The 15,741-nt window shown below is 40.4% G+C and overlaps 3 protein-coding genes and 1 pseudogene across 4 annotated transcripts; all 4 read left to right on the top strand.

Annotated features, from left to right (window-relative positions):
• Positions 1-125: 125 nt before the first annotated feature.
• LOC140780523 (uncharacterized) lies at positions 126-2,983 on the top strand. 2 transcript variants are annotated; one of them, XR_012107527.1, is made up of 4 exons: positions 126-361; positions 442-507; positions 1,373-2,346; positions 2,508-2,983. XR_012107527.1 is itself a non-coding variant. In XM_073126142.1 (3 exons), exons 1-3 carry the CDS (start codon positions 167-169, stop codon positions 2,207-2,209), a joined length of 1,098 nt encoding a protein of 365 aa, XP_072982243.1. In that variant the 5' UTR covers positions 126-166; the 3' UTR covers positions 2,210-2,860. The 2 variants fall into 2 exon arrangements, 1 of the variants encoding a protein (XP_072982243.1); XM_073126142.1 differs by having other exon boundaries at positions 1,373-2,860.
• Positions 2,984-3,871: 888 nt separating this feature from the next.
• On the top strand, positions 3,872-4,981 carry LOC140780525 (probable serine acetyltransferase 4). Its single transcript, XM_073126144.1, has one exon. It carries the CDS (start codon positions 3,974-3,976, stop codon positions 4,862-4,864), a length of 891 nt encoding a protein of 296 aa, XP_072982245.1. The 5' UTR covers positions 3,872-3,973; the 3' UTR covers positions 4,865-4,981.
• A 569-nt stretch (positions 4,982-5,550) lies between these two features.
• On the top strand, positions 5,551-7,978 carry LOC140780519 (uncharacterized; annotated as a pseudogene).
• Positions 7,979-14,456: 6,478 nt separating this feature from the next.
• LOC140788925 (F-box protein SNE) lies at positions 14,457-15,290 on the top strand. The gene has a single exon (XM_073138467.1). The coding sequence runs from the start codon at positions 14,634-14,636 to the stop codon at positions 15,084-15,086; it is 453 nt and encodes a 150-aa protein (XP_072994568.1). The 5' UTR covers positions 14,457-14,633; the 3' UTR covers positions 15,087-15,290.
• Positions 15,291-15,741: the final 451 nt, after the last annotated feature.

Below are 15,741 nucleotides of genomic sequence, written 5' to 3'. Positions count from 1 at the left end.
CCCGAATATTGTCGAGCCATAGGCTTAAAAACTCGATATGGGCCGATCCGAAAACACTGTCTTCAAGAGGGTTCATGGGCTGGGCTTTTTGACTACAATCGTGTTAAAATCCCAACCGTCCATACGACCGGATAGCGCCGTATGCAACTTCCAATATCGCCTCGCCATGGTCGTCTCCTCCTTGCTCTCCGCAGCGGTCCCGCTTCTCCCTCTTCGCAAGCCCAAACCCTCCCTCTCCTCCTCACTCTCCATCTCTTCGTGTTCGTATTCGTATTCGTGTTCTTCTGGGATCTTCGCCACCCCCGAGACCATGGGATCTCCGCAAACCCTAAATGGACTTGAGAGCTCGGCGGTGTTCGAGGTACGTGGTCACTAGAATGGCTACTATGTCCTTTTGCTTTAGTTGAGATAGTATGATCGATGGAGTTATCCTTTCTCTAGGTAGAGGAGAGATCCGAGGTTCCTATGCCGTCTGTTGTTGCTGGTGAAGATGATGAACCTGACAAGGTATTCGATTCTCAAATATTACTAATTTGGAGTGATCCGGTGTGATTTTTATTCTTGTGTCGTTTTGAATGTCTATGTTGGAATGCTAGATATTGTGTGATTTGAAGATGTTATTTCTTGTTGCAATGTTGTAATATTGTTGTAATGCAAAAGAAATTTCTATACCACATATGCCACAATAATCGCGTTTCCCCAGATCTCATTTTGGCTTATTTATTTGATCTCTCTCACATTAGTTGATTTATTATGACATTTACAATAGGCAAATGTGCAGCCACTGTTAGAAGCTATTTTTCTTGAGATCTTCTTCCATACCCTCCTTTTCATGTGGGTGTTTAGTATGAAATACAAATCGAGCTGTTGAATTGGATATTTTGAATACTAAGAGAGGTGGACATATTTAAATTAAACTTTCTATTGATTTTAAATCAAGATACTATATTTGAATCATATGTTTCAAAGAAAAATGATTTGAATTCGGGTTTTAAGTATATCATAGGACAAAAGAGATTTATGTGGATTGGATGGAGATGTTTGAAGTAGTCTCTTATCATTTTGAATCAAATTAGATAGCTTTGATTCTAATCTCTTATTGAATATTTATCTGTTATATTCAAAAGGAGAAAAGAGATGTGTTTCAAAAAAGAGAATGTGCATACATAATTACTTCTCAATGACTTTCTAGTTCTTAAATTTCGTAATAAAAGAGTACCGAGAAACTGGTACCGGATATAAAAAAGAAGAGAAATTGGCTATGTTGTCTGCATGATTTATGTCAGGAATTAGAATAGGGTATTGAAGTATTTGTTTCTTCTTTTACAATATTATTTCTCTGCCTTAACTCTTGGTATGTCTTCGCCTGCAGTTAGTACCTGGAGTTGGTTCACAAGCCTCCCTTGAAAGGCCTGATACATTGTTAGATTCATCTCTTAATGGAGTCACCAGTATATCCCAACAGAAGATAGTTACAAGAAACAGTTATGGTGAGAACCTTGCCGGAATTTTGCATGAAGCTGGTTCTGCTGATCTTGTAATCTTGTGCCATGGATTTCGGTCGTCAAAGGAAAGCAGAACCATTTTGAACCTTGCTGATTCCCTAACTTCTGAAAAAATCAGCACTTTTCGGTTTGATTTTTCTGGAAATGGAGAAAGTGAAGGCAGGTTTCAATATGGTAATTACTGGAAAGAGGTTGAGGACTTGCGTGCTGTAGTATTATATTTTTCTAAGCAGAACCGACAGACAAGGGCTATTGTTGGGCACAGTAAAGGTGGAAATGTGGTCATTCTATATGCTTCCATGTATCGTGATATCTCTATTGTTATTAATGTATCTGGTCGCTTTGATTTGGAGAGAGGCATTGCAGATCGTCTAGGAAAGGATTATATGGAAAAGATTAAACAATATGGCTTTATCGATGTGAGAGACAAATTGGGGAGATGTATTTACCGTGTAACTGAAGAAAGTTTGATGGATCGTCTGAAGACTGATATGCAGGGTGCATGCCTGTCAATTGATCAGAACTGTAGGGTCTTGACTATTCATGGTTCTGAGGATGATATTGTACCACCTAAAGATGCCCTTGAGTTTGCTAAATTCATAACCAGCCACCGATTGCACATTATAACAGGGGCCGATCATAGGTATCTGACACATCAGTTTGAGTTAGCTGAAACTATCCTGGAATTTATTAGATCCTTTTAAGGATGCCAGGGTACAGTGGGTGACCGAGGGGATATTCGATCTTGGCATGAGCTCATATTTGTTACCAGTATACCTTTGATGAATCATACTTGTGCAGCAAAATTGTCAACTTCTTTAAATTTAATTTTTTTTCTCAGGTAGGTATGTTTTCTGTAGATCTTAAATTGAATGATCTAGTTTTAACCAAGATCAGATTATTGATGCAACATAGAAACTTTTCTCTCTTATAAATGCTTATCCTGGATGTTGGAAAAGCTTTCTTTTCATTAGATTAAGAATTGTTTTTGACTTTTTGTAGCTTTTCAAGGGTGTCCAGTTTCATTCTGAGATCCGGACTCATGAGCCACTGATTGATGTAGTGTATCCTACTGCCAAAATGATGACTCACTGATGCGAAGCAACCTTCCTGCTGGGTTGGATGTGGAGGTCTAAGTTTTGATTTTGATCATTTGATGTAAAATTCATCTATTGAAAAGTTCTGCAATGGTGATTCTTTTGTTCATTCTTGGAACATGTTAATTAGGGGGATTTTGTTCAAATCCAAATAGAAAAGAGGAAAAGTGCTAGGCTTTCTCTTAACATGTGTAGAACTGGGGAGAGAAAAGACAATGATTGACCATTGATAAGCTAACATTCACATCTTTTCGAATACTCGAAGGTCTGTTCTGAATTATTTTGTGAAGATGACAGGTCTTGTGTGTCTGGGCGTTGTAGAAGAATATTTCAGTATTTCACTTGCTGTGATGTATATTTAAATTGATGTGGTTGTTTCTATTGACTGTGAGTATGAATTGTTTGCCTTCCCATACAAGTATCTTCATTCTATTCCATCTGTCAGCACTGAACTCAGCCTAGTTTGCATCTCTCTCTCTCTCTCTCTCTCTCTCTCTCTCTCTCTCTATATATATATATATATATATATATGTATATATCTTTTTCCTCTAAATTCACAAGGATGTGAACTCGGTCAAGCTGTAGACTTCCATAGCCATCGCCATACAAGCAAAGATGGCCTTTTTCTCTGGTCAAACATACTTTCATATTATTATTTCTAGCGTCTCGTCATCCCAGACGTCACCACTCATCTGAGTCGATCCGTAGACTTCTCTCTAACTGTGCTCCCTGTTTTGCCATAATAAGACTGGTTCATTTAATGGGACCATCGTGCCCCAAGCCATCCTGACCAATCCCTTGGTGGCCATGATACACTAAACTGCCACAGGTGATCAATATCCTAACTGCCACCAACGACTCCCAATAGAACTGAAACAATAATTCAATCGGTATCCGTGAGAACCTTTGACCCATTTATAATAGCATTAAGGTGGATAATGTCTAGCCCCCACTCTCGCACTCATCCATCCATCCACGTCTATATTGTTGTCACTAAGACCGTCTGATCGTGATCCGATGATTTAGAATTTAGAAACCATTCCCCCTCTCCCAAGTTTCATACCTCGTCCACACTAATAGCGACGGAGCGTCTTATTATAAAAAATATAATAAAAGGAAACATCTTCTTCGAAATTTCTCACTAGTTAGGATCTAATTCTGTGCAGTCGCTACTTGGCACCGCTTGATTGGCCGAGTAGTGCCACTCATTCATCCTCGGCTGCAGAGGATGTGCTACACCAACCCCCCATCCTTCGCTCCAAAGTGTATATAGAGGGCCGGTCCATGACTTGCATCCCTAACCCAACTTTTCCTTCCCTTTCTATCTCGGTTTTAGCTTGCTCTGCTCAACCCACTGCAGACTGCTGAACAATGGCCACCTGCAAAGCCTTACTAAGCCGCCTCTCCTTCAATCGGACCCAATCTAAGGTCACCGCTGATCCCTTCTCCGTCTACGTTACCGATGTTTGCAGCATTCATTCCTCAGACTATACGACTGACGACAACGTCGATGTCGTAGATGAAGTGTGGGCTAAAATATTAGAAGAAGCTCGCTCTGATATCATAAAAGAACCATTCCTCCAGGACTACTATTTTCACCAGATTCTTTCGCGCAAGTGCCTTGAACACGCACTCTCGGCTCATCTGGCTGCTAAACTATGCATCTCCAACGTAATTCCAAGCAGAGTTCTGGAAGAAGTCTTGTTTGCCACGTTCGCGAGGGACCCCGAGATCCGACGAGCGGTGCGGGCCGACCTCCGTGCGGCGAGGGACCGCGACCCGGCGTGCGCCAAGATGGTGCACTGCTTCCTCTACTACAAGGGATTCTTAGCAGTTCAAACGCACCGCGCGGCGCACCGGCTGTGGACCGAAGGTCGCACCGCGGCCGCGTTGTTACTCCAGAGCCGGGCGTCGGAGGTGTTCGCGGTGGACATCCACCCGGCGGCGAGGATCGGGAAGGGCGTGCTGCTCGACCACGCGACCGGGGTGGTGATCGGGGAGACGGCGGTGGTGGGGGATGACGTGTCGATACTGCACGGGGTGACGCTGGGCGGCACAGGGAAGGAGAGCGGCGATCGGCACCCGAAGGTGGAGGACGGGGTGGTCGTCGGGGCGGGAACGAAGATTCTTGGCAATGTGAGGATTGGTCGGGGGGCGAAGGTCGGGGCCGGGGCAGTGGTGCTGAAGGAGGTGCCGCCGAGTACGACGGCGGTCGGAAACCCGGCGAGGTTGGTGGGGAAGAGCATGGGCCAAAACTCGTAACTGGATTAATTTCTTAGATGTAGGAGTTCCGGTGATGGAGCTCAATGACTACTGAGCTCCTCAATTTGTTTGCATTATTGAATCAATAAATCCAGTCTCACATTTATATCTAATAAACAGTCAAAATTGTATACTTGGATCACTAATTGGAAGCTAGTCTCAGAATCCTCCAATAATTTCTGCTATTATTGCTCCATTATTTGGCAGCTATCGAAAGACAGTCTTCGTCAGACCTCACAAAATGTCAAACATTTCTCTTCGTTCTAGAAGTGTGGTTAAATCTTATTTAAGTAGTACATAACTCTTTTATTTATGACACATTAAATATTACTCTCTCTCTCTCTCTAAAAATATATTTAAATATAATTAATATGTAAAAGTTCTATATATTAACTTATCTTACATGAGAAAGTCATAGTAATCTGTCCTTCTTTTGCTACCAAATATGTATAAATATTTTATTTGTATTGAAGACTTACGCATGCCTAAGTAATTTATTAAGTGTAGAGTAATTGGGTAAATTATTATGAACTTATGAGACTAACACCGATAATTTTCAAAGAACAACAAGTCATATATAATTATAATTTTATTAAATTACTATATATATATAGTAATATAAAGTCGGATTGTATACATAATTATGTAAAACCCTAGTCTACTCAAGAGTCTCAGACCTCGTCTCTCTTAAATCCCTCTTCATCAGCCGGCACAAAACTCATCTCCATCTCAGATGACTCCAACGGTCTGAACCCTTCAAAACTCATCTCCGATCTCTTCACTGTGCCGGTTGCGGCATCCATCCCTCTCGGACGAGTGAGTGTGACTTTAGCGAGTACCACATCTTTACTGCTGTATATTGTTCTGTTCACTGAAAGTTTGCCCTTTCATTGGATCAAAAAATTGTGGAAAGGGAAAGCGACATCAATTCAGATGATTCAAATGCTATACGTGTGAAATTTGAAATCAGACTACCTCGTCTTTACGTCCGCATGAGAGAAGTATATTATTCTTCCACTAATTTCAAGGGCTAGGTGTAGGGTAAATACAAATATTTCAAGGATATATATATATGCAAAAAACCCAACTCCTCTTCCACTTCCCCCTGGGATCTCAGAAGAGTTTCTCGTCTTTCAAATGAAAGCTTACACCTTTTGCCATTTCTCGTCCATCTCCATCAACACCTCCAAGCAAAGCCCTAAGCCCATAAAAACCTGTGGCTTAGTCGGAGGATCGACAACCGGAGATGTCTGATCTGGCGAGGCCGCAAGCTGCTGTGAATGCCTATAAAAAACCTATAAAGGAATGTCAATCCAACCCTAAATCCCTTCGCCTCTCTCCCAATCCCTCACCACACTCTTCCAGATCCAAAGGCCAAGACTTCGACTTCATCTCCGTCTTCCACAGCCATTTGATCCATTCCGACTGGTCCAAGCTCGATTCTTTCACCCAATACCTCACCCCGTTCCGGTCCACCCACCTCCTCCCTCGAATCAGAGGGGACCCCGTCCTCTCCCTCGAATTCTACAATTGGGCTCTTCTCCAAAACCCCAACTCCCAACCCCTTGATACCCAATCCATAATTCTTCATTTACTCACCAAATCCAAGCGATTCAAGTCCGCCGAGTCGATCCTGAGGAGTTCACTGTTGTCCAATTCGCGGATTTCCAGTTCGGCACTGTTCGATGCCGTCCTCCGCTCGTACCGTCTATGCGATTCCTCACCAGGTGTGTTCGACTCGATTTGTAAGGCTTATGCGCATGTGAAGAAGCTTAGGGATGCAACAAACACGTTTTGCCGGATGCGGGATTATGGCTTTCTTCCAAACATTCGATCTTGCAATGCTTTCGTAAGCTCTTTGATTGGTTTTGGGCCGGAACGATGTTGCTTTGGCTTTTTACCGTGAGATGCGTCGGTGTCGGATCTCGCCGAATGTGTTCACTCTTAACATGGTCATCAGGTCATGCCCGCATTTTGTGAGTCGGGGAAGTTAGACAAGGCTTTGGATGTGTTCGGGAGAATGGAGAATCTTGGCTTTAGTCCTACTGTGTCTTCTTTTAATACGTTGATAGCGGCACACTGCAAGAATGGTCTTGTGAATGCTGCTGTTAAGCTGAAGAATACGATGCGAAGTAAAGGCTTAGAGCCAAATGTGATAACATACAATACCTTGATCAATGGGTTTTGCAAGGAAGGGAAGTTGCATGAGGCCAACAAAGTTGTCAGTGAGATGAAAGCAGCAGAAGTTAGTCCTAGCATTGTGACATACAATACTTTGATCAATGGTTATAGTCAGATGAACAATAGTAAGATGGGTTCTAGGCTCTTTGAGGAGATGGTAAAGAATGGAGTGGAGGTTGATATCGTGACTTATAATGCTCTTATATTAGGGCTCTGCAATGAAGGAAAGACAAAGAAGGCTGCCTATCTGGTGAAGGAGCTTGACAAAGCAAAGGTTGCCGCGAATGGATCAACTTTTGTTGCTCTTATTAGTGGGCAGTGCAAAAGGCAGAATTCTGAACGCGCATTTCAAATTTACAAGGCAATGAAGAAAAGCGGGTTTCTTGCAAATCATGATATATATAAGCTGTTGATATCGGCTTTCTGCAGGAATCAAGACATTGAAGGAGCAAGAGAAGTACTGAGAGAGATGATGGAGAGAAGGATGACTCCTGATAAGGCTTTGCCGTTAGAGATTCTTATGGGGCTTTCTGGTACTGGGAAAACTCACTTGGCCACTAGATTACAGTCAGAGGTATTCGGCTCAAGGCTCATTCCTGAAGTTTATTTTAAGCTTGAATATGGAAAAAAGAAGAAGTGGAAAGCGGGTGTTAACAAACAGGGAGGAGAGATTTGAGTTTCGATTGATAATATATTATAAAACTGTCTGGAAGTTTACAGAAATAACATTTATGGATCCGTGCTGAAGATGTCAAATGAGCTACTCATGAAGAGCTGCTTTCTTGTGCCATCAATCTTACAGGTCTCCTCATCTTGTAATTTGGCATATTAAAATAAATTATATTAGTGAGTCAATAATACAATCTTGATATCATCTTTGGTGGTGGCATTGTAGCTAAAGATCATTGACTCCTTACAATCGGGTTATTTCTACATCAAGATCCAGCTGATATGTTGATACTGTCTTATCTGGGGAAACATAAACATTCATGAACTTGTGGGCTTTCAATTTGGTTCCTCAAACTATCTAAAAGAATCTTAATACGAGTTGTTGCAAACCCAAAGAACTGGATGCTGAAGCTGCATTTTGCAAAAAGGCTACTATTTCTTTGGTTTTTGCTTCTCATGCACAGTTAATTATCTCGATCCTTATTAGACTGACTAAGTAATCTTATTGTGATGCCAAGTTAGAGATTTTTTACACATTTGATATATATATTGTTCTTGTACTATGATTGCGTATGAGAAATTGTTGGTGATTTCTGGTTTTCCTTCCTAATCCTGACACACGTGAATTCTCTTCCTTACCTGCTCTTTTCGCTGATCCCTCTTTTTCTTTGCCATGGAGTAATATCAAATATTTCAGGGCATGTGTTATAGCATGTAACATTAATCTGATTAAAGAAAAAAAAAACTATTTATATTCTATTATCGAGTAGAGCAAAATTTTCTAGTTTTTGAATAGCTAACTTATAGGATGAGCATGTGCTATAGCTCACATTTAGGACGGGGTGAGCTCTTTCATTATCAAAGAGCCCCTTATGTTAAGAACTCGGTCGATAACTTATCTTGTGGTTTCTTTATTTGGATCTTTTGATGCAAAACTTTTTGTTATAGTTTTTCACAAGATTATTTGCAAAAGCTAATACTTCACATATGGAGTTCTATGTATTATCACTTACCCTGCTCTTCAGAACTTTTAGCTTTCGTTCAGCGGTACAGTTATTGCTGTTAATGTTACTTAGAATACTCTCACTTGTCATCTTTATGCTGTGCAGTATAACAGATTCCTATGAGCATATCTGACGGCATCTTTCTGCAACTACCAGGAGAGATTCCAGCTACATAATTTGAATGGATATCTAAGGGAGGTGGATGCTCACTACATAACTAATCTGGGTTTCTTTTCGTTTATGCGGCAAACTCAGGAAGAAATTTTTCGACCCAATGGAATCGGATAATGTAGATAACTCTTCCTTTTGTCCCCTCACTTGCAAATCAAGAGATAGAGTTCTGCTAAAAAAAAAAGGAAAAAAAAATCAGACTCGGAACTCGCCCAGAAGGGTTGTGCATATGATATGCACGGCAGAACATCTCCTCCTGAGTCCCTAATGTTTCCATTTTGGATCTCTAGCACTTCCCCGTAGCCGAATTATGGTGAAAATAGCAGATTGCTAACTTTCTGGATTGGCTGTTCATGTCTCAGGTGGTTAATCTTGTTTGCTAATATTCATCCCTGCCCCCTACAATGATCTGTTTTAAAGCTGAGGAAATAGTGTTTTGAACTACTCTGTTATGTCATATTTGTATAACCAAATTTATTGTACATTGGGATCTTTGAAGATGCTAAGTTTCTGGATGTCTTGGCGCGGTAAAGCTTGCCTGCTAATAGCCTCTCTTTTCTCTACAATTATTGATACCAAAGCGTCAATAGGATAGTTCTCTAATGGGACTTATGTTGTATAAGACCTCCAATCTTCAAATTCCAGATACAATTTAACTGTGGGACACTAATAAATTTTCACTTAAATGCTTAATACCGAAGCCGAGAATGTAGCATTTGGAACTACTCTTATGTCTCACATGAAAGTAATAACCAAAGTCCACAAGATTGAAATGAATTGCTAGGCCGGGCTGGACCTGGGCCTATGAACATTATCCCATCCTTAGCAACAGATCTCACTTTACCCAACATCGTTTTAAAAGGACTTTTATGGTGAACTTTACGTGTTGAATCCCAAACAAAAGGCCAAGGAGACCCTGTACCAAAGTACAAGCCAACCAAACCAAACCAAACCAAACCAAACCCCCTCCTCACAACTCACAAGATGACTGCAAATAGGACACACAAAATCGCCTAGGACTCCGATCCAAACTGCTCCAGTTCAAGCACATACTGCCCCCTTCTCTCAGCTAAATTACTCACTCAAATAGTTGAAAGTTCCCAAGAGCTCTCTTCTAAGAGAGTAGTTGGGGGGTTTCTTTGGATGCCATCCCTCACCTTTTCTTATTTTCTTTTTTCCTTCTTTTTTTTTTTTTCTTTTCTTTTCTTTGTGTTCCTCTCCTCGTGTTGTAGCATCCTAGCAAGAGACCGTTCATAAGAGTCCATCCCTACTCGGTACTCTTCTCCATCTCTTTGTTTGTTTTCTTCTCTCCTTGTTCTCTTGTGATTTCTATGCACATGTGTAAGAGAAAGGACTCGTTTTGCCCAAGAATTGGAAGGTTGGGGAGCTCTGCCATCTTGACCTTAGTAGAAGGGATAGCATGGATGGCGAGAAGTCCAAGATTGGTCTTGTGGCCTTTCTGTTGGATTTGCTGATGGATTAAAGAGGAGTACAATGTTGTTTATTTAAGTGCCTGTCTGTTTGACTTGATGTTCGATTAGGTTAATTAATTCTCTCCAGCAGTGATTCTTGGGGGCGAGGAGACATCACGTGAGGTTTTGGACCTCTCTCTTCCTCTCCTTCTGAAAGGAGGAATCTCTGAAAAGTTCATCTGAGTTCCAAAAGGGATGTTAACCTAGTTAACTGATGGTCCTCGGGGTCTATACTTTTTTTTTCTTAATCATAAAAGTTTAGAAAATATTATCAAAAACAGTTTGTCGAGATTTATCAGTTGACCTCCGTATTTTAATTTATTTTGAAGTGCACCACAGGAACAGATTGGATATCAATACATTCTCCCTCAGTAATTTATTCCTCTATTCTTCTTCTTAATTCTCCACGACCACAGTGTTTTTTTTTTTAAAAAAAAAATCTTTCTGTGAAAAGATTTGACAAGGCTAGTGTTCAGCTCCGATTTCAAACTTTTCCTAAAATTTAATCTAACATCACATCAACAATTTTTTTTTCCCAAAAAGAACATCACATCAATAAAATTGGTATGGCCTTTAGCATTGGATGGGAAGCTTCGTATCAACTTCACCTCCTAATGCAGGAAATTACTGGAGATGGATACTTAGCAGTATTTGATTGATTTCCACATCATCCAACTAAAAGTTAAAAAAATTAGTAAGAAATCACATTTAGCTCCATCTTTCCCGGTACATGTCAGCAGAATTTTATACTACATAACCCAGAAAAGTTTCACTCAACGGGCAGTAATGGCGGCCGGAGATTCGCGCCGCCCTCGGTCTGGGCTTTTGCAACGGGTCATAACAGGTAGAGGTAGAGGCTGATTCGATTGAGTTAGTTCGTAATAGTACTGGATTCTCTCGGGGGGGAATTAGTTGCTGAGTGTAAGTTGTTACTTGACTATTTTATAAACCGTCGAGTTTTATATATTTAGAGAGAATAAAACACAGTGGCTGACTCGATGGCCAGGCCAATTTTATTGGGGTCCGCTGACAGCAATTGTGCCTCTCTCTTGTTTTCATTCATACCTTATCATAAAGAGTATTTATTATTTACCTTATTTATTTAATTCATTTTAATGCTTCAAAAACAAGTTTTTAGTTAATTTTCATCTAACAACCGCTAGAGACAACTTAAATTTTTTATTTTTTTAAAAAAAGAAGAAAATTCATTCTACATAACACTCCATATTAGAGCAGGAGGTTCAAAGCTATTCAAAGCTTTCTCCTTGGTGATGGATAGGCAGCGTTCATCATAACTCATACCACCTCTCGTTTGTCTTCTGGTTGTCCTCTCTGTCCCTCAGACCCTCACCAATCCCGTATTCGCATTCCCCTCTTCTTGTTTGCAGTTCCTCTTGGAGTTTTGCAGCCGTGACGCATAGAACGAATTCCGTGTGAGGGTGGGCCGAGGGCGTACGTCGGTTGGAATCGGGAGTAAGGGAGGCAGGCAAAAGGATCCAACCGACAAGCACTCCAAGAGAGACAAAACACCAAGCCCATCATCACCTCAATTCAAGGCAATTTACTAGCTACCCTGGCCCCCACCTTTTTTTATAAAAACTTACAACCCTCTTACTCGCCTGCTAATGATATTTTTACACAAAATTGAAATGAATTCTAGAAAGTCTTGAGCCCCTCGATAAAAAATTAGCAGACATTGATCGCGAATGGTTGGCAAGCCAGTTGGCTGCCAGATTAGCGCATCTCTATAATTATATTTGATGATCGTATTGCCAAAAGCCAATAGCAAGATCCTGATATGTACTATCAAGTTTTATAAGGTCTAAGAATTCATACTATTTTTTATACAGTTGATCAGAATCTGCGAATCGATTTTGATATAGAGATTTTGAATGCTTAGACTCCTGGCTTGTATCAGACTCTTAAAGTCTAAGCTTCTGTCATGATAGCTTACCGGCACCCCCACTTGCCAATAATATGTCATAGTAAGAATCTCTGAATGTCCAAACTACTCCTCTCTATTAGCCAATTGCACAGAGCATAAGCTTAACCTAACTATAATTGGACGGAGTCCAGCCAATAGGAGGACCCCACCTTTTTTTTCCTTACTTCTTTGCTACCACTTCTCAAAAGAGTTTTTTTTTACTAAACTAGTATTTCAAACTTTATTTATTCATATATACCATCCGTCAGGCTCAAACTTATTTTAGAGTGATGATGATGTGAGCTATAGACGCGAGACAGTATAAATGATAATTTATATAGAAATTGAGTTGTACCAGTATTTACTATTTTGTACTCCTTTGTATTAGACGATGATTTATATAATACATGTTGAATCATAGTGCACTCTCATATTAGTTGTATCTTGATGGTTTGTCGTGGCCTGTGTGGGCCCCCTGTTAGATTATGTAGTGGTCTAGTGCATATTATTTTGGACTTGGATATTCATATGTTAATAGAGTTATTTGATTGATAATATGATTTGTTTTGTGTTGGATTATGTGAGCATGGATATATTAGTAGATATTATTTTATGATGTCTTGATTATATGTGCACAATAGTGTATCTGTGGGTGACGGTTCCCGCCCGACCTGTCGCATGCATCGCGCGTGCCGTGTGGACGCGTGGGGGTGCACGTGCTCATGCCGGGTGGAGCGTTACAAATATTATTTATTTCTCTGACTTTTTTTTGCTCTTCCTTTTCTCTTAATTCATTTATTATAAATTATATTTTAGTCATTTGATAAAATATTATTTTACTTTATATTACATCAAGCAGAATTATTACCCATTATATTAGTACACAACTAAATATTTAAAAAATTTTATGCTAGTATAAAAAGTTAGACGGATGAGTATCGAGGAGATAATAGGAAAAAAAGATTGTTACTAAAATAATAGTTAATTAAAGTGATGTCTTTTTAATGGTAAAATAGTAATTGGTAAAAATATTTAATATAAATGCGTGAGAGAAAGAAACTAGTATTTCTATAGATAAGTGATTATTTATTTACTGCATTAATATAAAAAAACTTCTATGAAATTAAAATGTTTATCTATTATTTCACATGCGAAAACGAGCTGTTTAAATCCAAACATTTGCATCGAGAGTAATCTCTTTTTTGTGATCTAATTCTATTACATAGTTTATTTTTTGGACACAATCATCTAAATCCGATCCCATTGTGTAGACAAAATTGCACCGTTGCCGACTGTGCTTTGACATTCGCGCTCACCTCTTGAGAAAAGAAAATCCATTAGCGGTGAGATTCTTGTTCAATAATGCAGCTCGTACTTTCAAATACAGCATCATAGGATGCCATCATGCGTTTCCTTGGAAACTTGCCGTGAGAATAAATACATTGAATCCTCCTACCTTAAGCACTCTCGTACATTATTACCCTCTCTACTGGAAGGCTAACTTTCCAAACTCTAATTAATGCAAAGGCCCCTCTTCTTATAAGATGCATTATGTGGTCAGGAAGAGACATATATCATTATGAGGAAGAAGAGAAATTAGATAGATAGATGGCCCTCTATTGATCTGGGAGCTTCACACTGGCGTGAAGGGAATAAATGCTAGTGTGTCTTTGCAGATTAAAGTCTGCAAGTGGTGTCAGGATACCAGAAAACCCAAGTCCTTGGATGGGATCGACCTAGGAATCAAGTGCAACATATCTGATGATGATGTCAATAAGCTTACAAGCATTTGTGTATATCCTATCTTTTACAAACCCATGAGCTTTAAAAACTATTTAATCTCACTATATATATATATATAGCCGTTGGGATGCAATTTTAACTAAACGATTAGGGTTAATGCGTGGCATGAATCTTAAATCAATAATTATCATTAGGGGGTAATACGATTATTACGAATGAGAATAATAATAATGAGCACCAGCTCCACAACCGAAAAAAGAGCCAAAAGTTCATTTTAATCCCTCTGAGTTATTATTATTATTATTATTATTATTATTATTATTATTATTATAATTATATTGTTTTAGATTTCCGAGGCACGCAAAGAAATAAATGCACTTACATGTTACGCATCTCCACGCTCTTGGCCCTTCTTGGTTGGCCCCATCTCTTCGTCTTCGAGATACCCCTCCCTCCCCTCTCACCACCCCCTATAGGCTGCTACTAGCACTAGGAATTTGGAAACTAGGAGTCAATTCCCAATTCCTCAAATACCCTTCTTTCTTCTTCTTCTTCTCGTTATTTATTTCTCTATCTCTTCCGACTCCCTTTCGTTAGTCCTTGCCATGGATGATGAGGAGGAACGTGAGAGGTCGCTCCGGGGATTCAGCATAAACGACAACGTGGACCTGCTGGTCGAGATACTTAGTCGACTCGACGGCCGATCGCTCGGGGTGGCGGCGTGCGTGTGCCGGCTGTGGACCACGGTGTGCCGCAGGGACACCGTATGGGAGGCGCTCTGCGACCGGCACGTGGCGGGAGGGGCGGGTGGGCCCGGGACCCGGTCGGTGGTCGCGGCCTTGGGAGGGTACCGGCGGCTCTATCGGCTCTGCGTCGGGCCGGCGCTGGACCGGCTCGGCCGGTCCGGGTGGACAGGGACGGAGGCCGACCGGGCACATGTGTCGCTCTCGCTCTCCCTCTCGCTCTCGCTCTTCTCCATCGATTGCTATGAGCGGCTCGGGGGAAGGGAGCGGCCCGCGTCGCTGCTCTTCCTTTGCAAGCCTGTCAACGTGTCGTAATCCTCGCCGTTGGATCGGATGCCACGCCGGCAAGTCTGCTTGTTCCAAAACTTGGATGATTGATTAGTTGGAAGGTTTAGTGGGTATTAGTATGAGTTTATAAATCGTAAGAGGAAAAGGAAGAAATATTTTTTAATTTTTTGTTTATTGGATAGTTGTAATTTTCTTTATTCGGTTTATAAATAATGGATGAGATTTTGTCCATGCCTTTTGTCTAATAGTTGCGGATCGCATTTCTTTTATTTTGATATTTTTTTTAAAATTTTTATCACGAGCATTTTGAGGTTACAATGGTTCTATTGTTTCATCACTGACTTGTTTATCAAGGCGAGTAAAATTTTATGAACTATTTTAACAATTCTCTTATTCTAGTCCATGGATATTATAGTTATTATTTTATCGAGTCCAAAGTAGGCATATGACAGTTACTACGGCCAACTAACTTGACCAGAAGAAGTGGTCCAGACGCAGGAATCTGCTCAAATCTACGTTCTCACGAAGTTTTCTTGTCCGAATCCAAGACCTGGTCCATTTCAATAGCTCCGAACAAACTATTATCTAACTCTGAAGTATCTTATCAGCTCAGTATTTTCTGTCTACTTGCAATACAAGGCCTTCCATCATGGGAATATAAAGGTATTAAGATACCATATAT

The sequence above is a fragment of the Typha latifolia genome, chromosome 1 (genome assembly GCF_019914945.1).
Source record: "Typha latifolia isolate L0001 chromosome 1, TyphaL0001v2, whole genome shotgun sequence".
NCBI classification, from domain to species: domain Eukaryota; kingdom Viridiplantae; phylum Streptophyta; class Magnoliopsida; order Poales; family Typhaceae; genus Typha; species Typha latifolia.
Note: the sequence above shows the minus strand (reverse complement) of the source record. Positions and strands in the feature narration are given on the sequence as shown.

Excerpts from the sequence above, each read along its gene's own strand:
- LOC140788925 (XM_073138467.1), top strand. The coding sequence starts at position 14,634 with ATGGATGATGAGGAGGAACGTGAGAGGTCGCTCCGGGGATTCAGCATA.
- LOC140780525 (XM_073126144.1), top strand. The coding sequence starts at position 3,974 with ATGGCCACCTGCAAAGCCTTACTAAGCCGCCTCTCCTTCAATCGGACC.
- LOC140780523 (XM_073126142.1), top strand. The coding sequence starts at position 167 with ATGGTCGTCTCCTCCTTGCTCTCCGCAGCGGTCCCGCTTCTCCCTCTT. Across the intron at positions 362-441 it reads AGAGCTCGGCGGTGTTCGAG|GTAGAGGAGAGATCCGAGGT; the intron begins GTACGTGGTCAC and ends TCCTTTCTCTAG. Across the intron at positions 508-1,372 it reads AAGATGATGAACCTGACAAG|TTAGTACCTGGAGTTGGTTC; the intron begins GTATTCGATTCT and ends CTTCGCCTGCAG.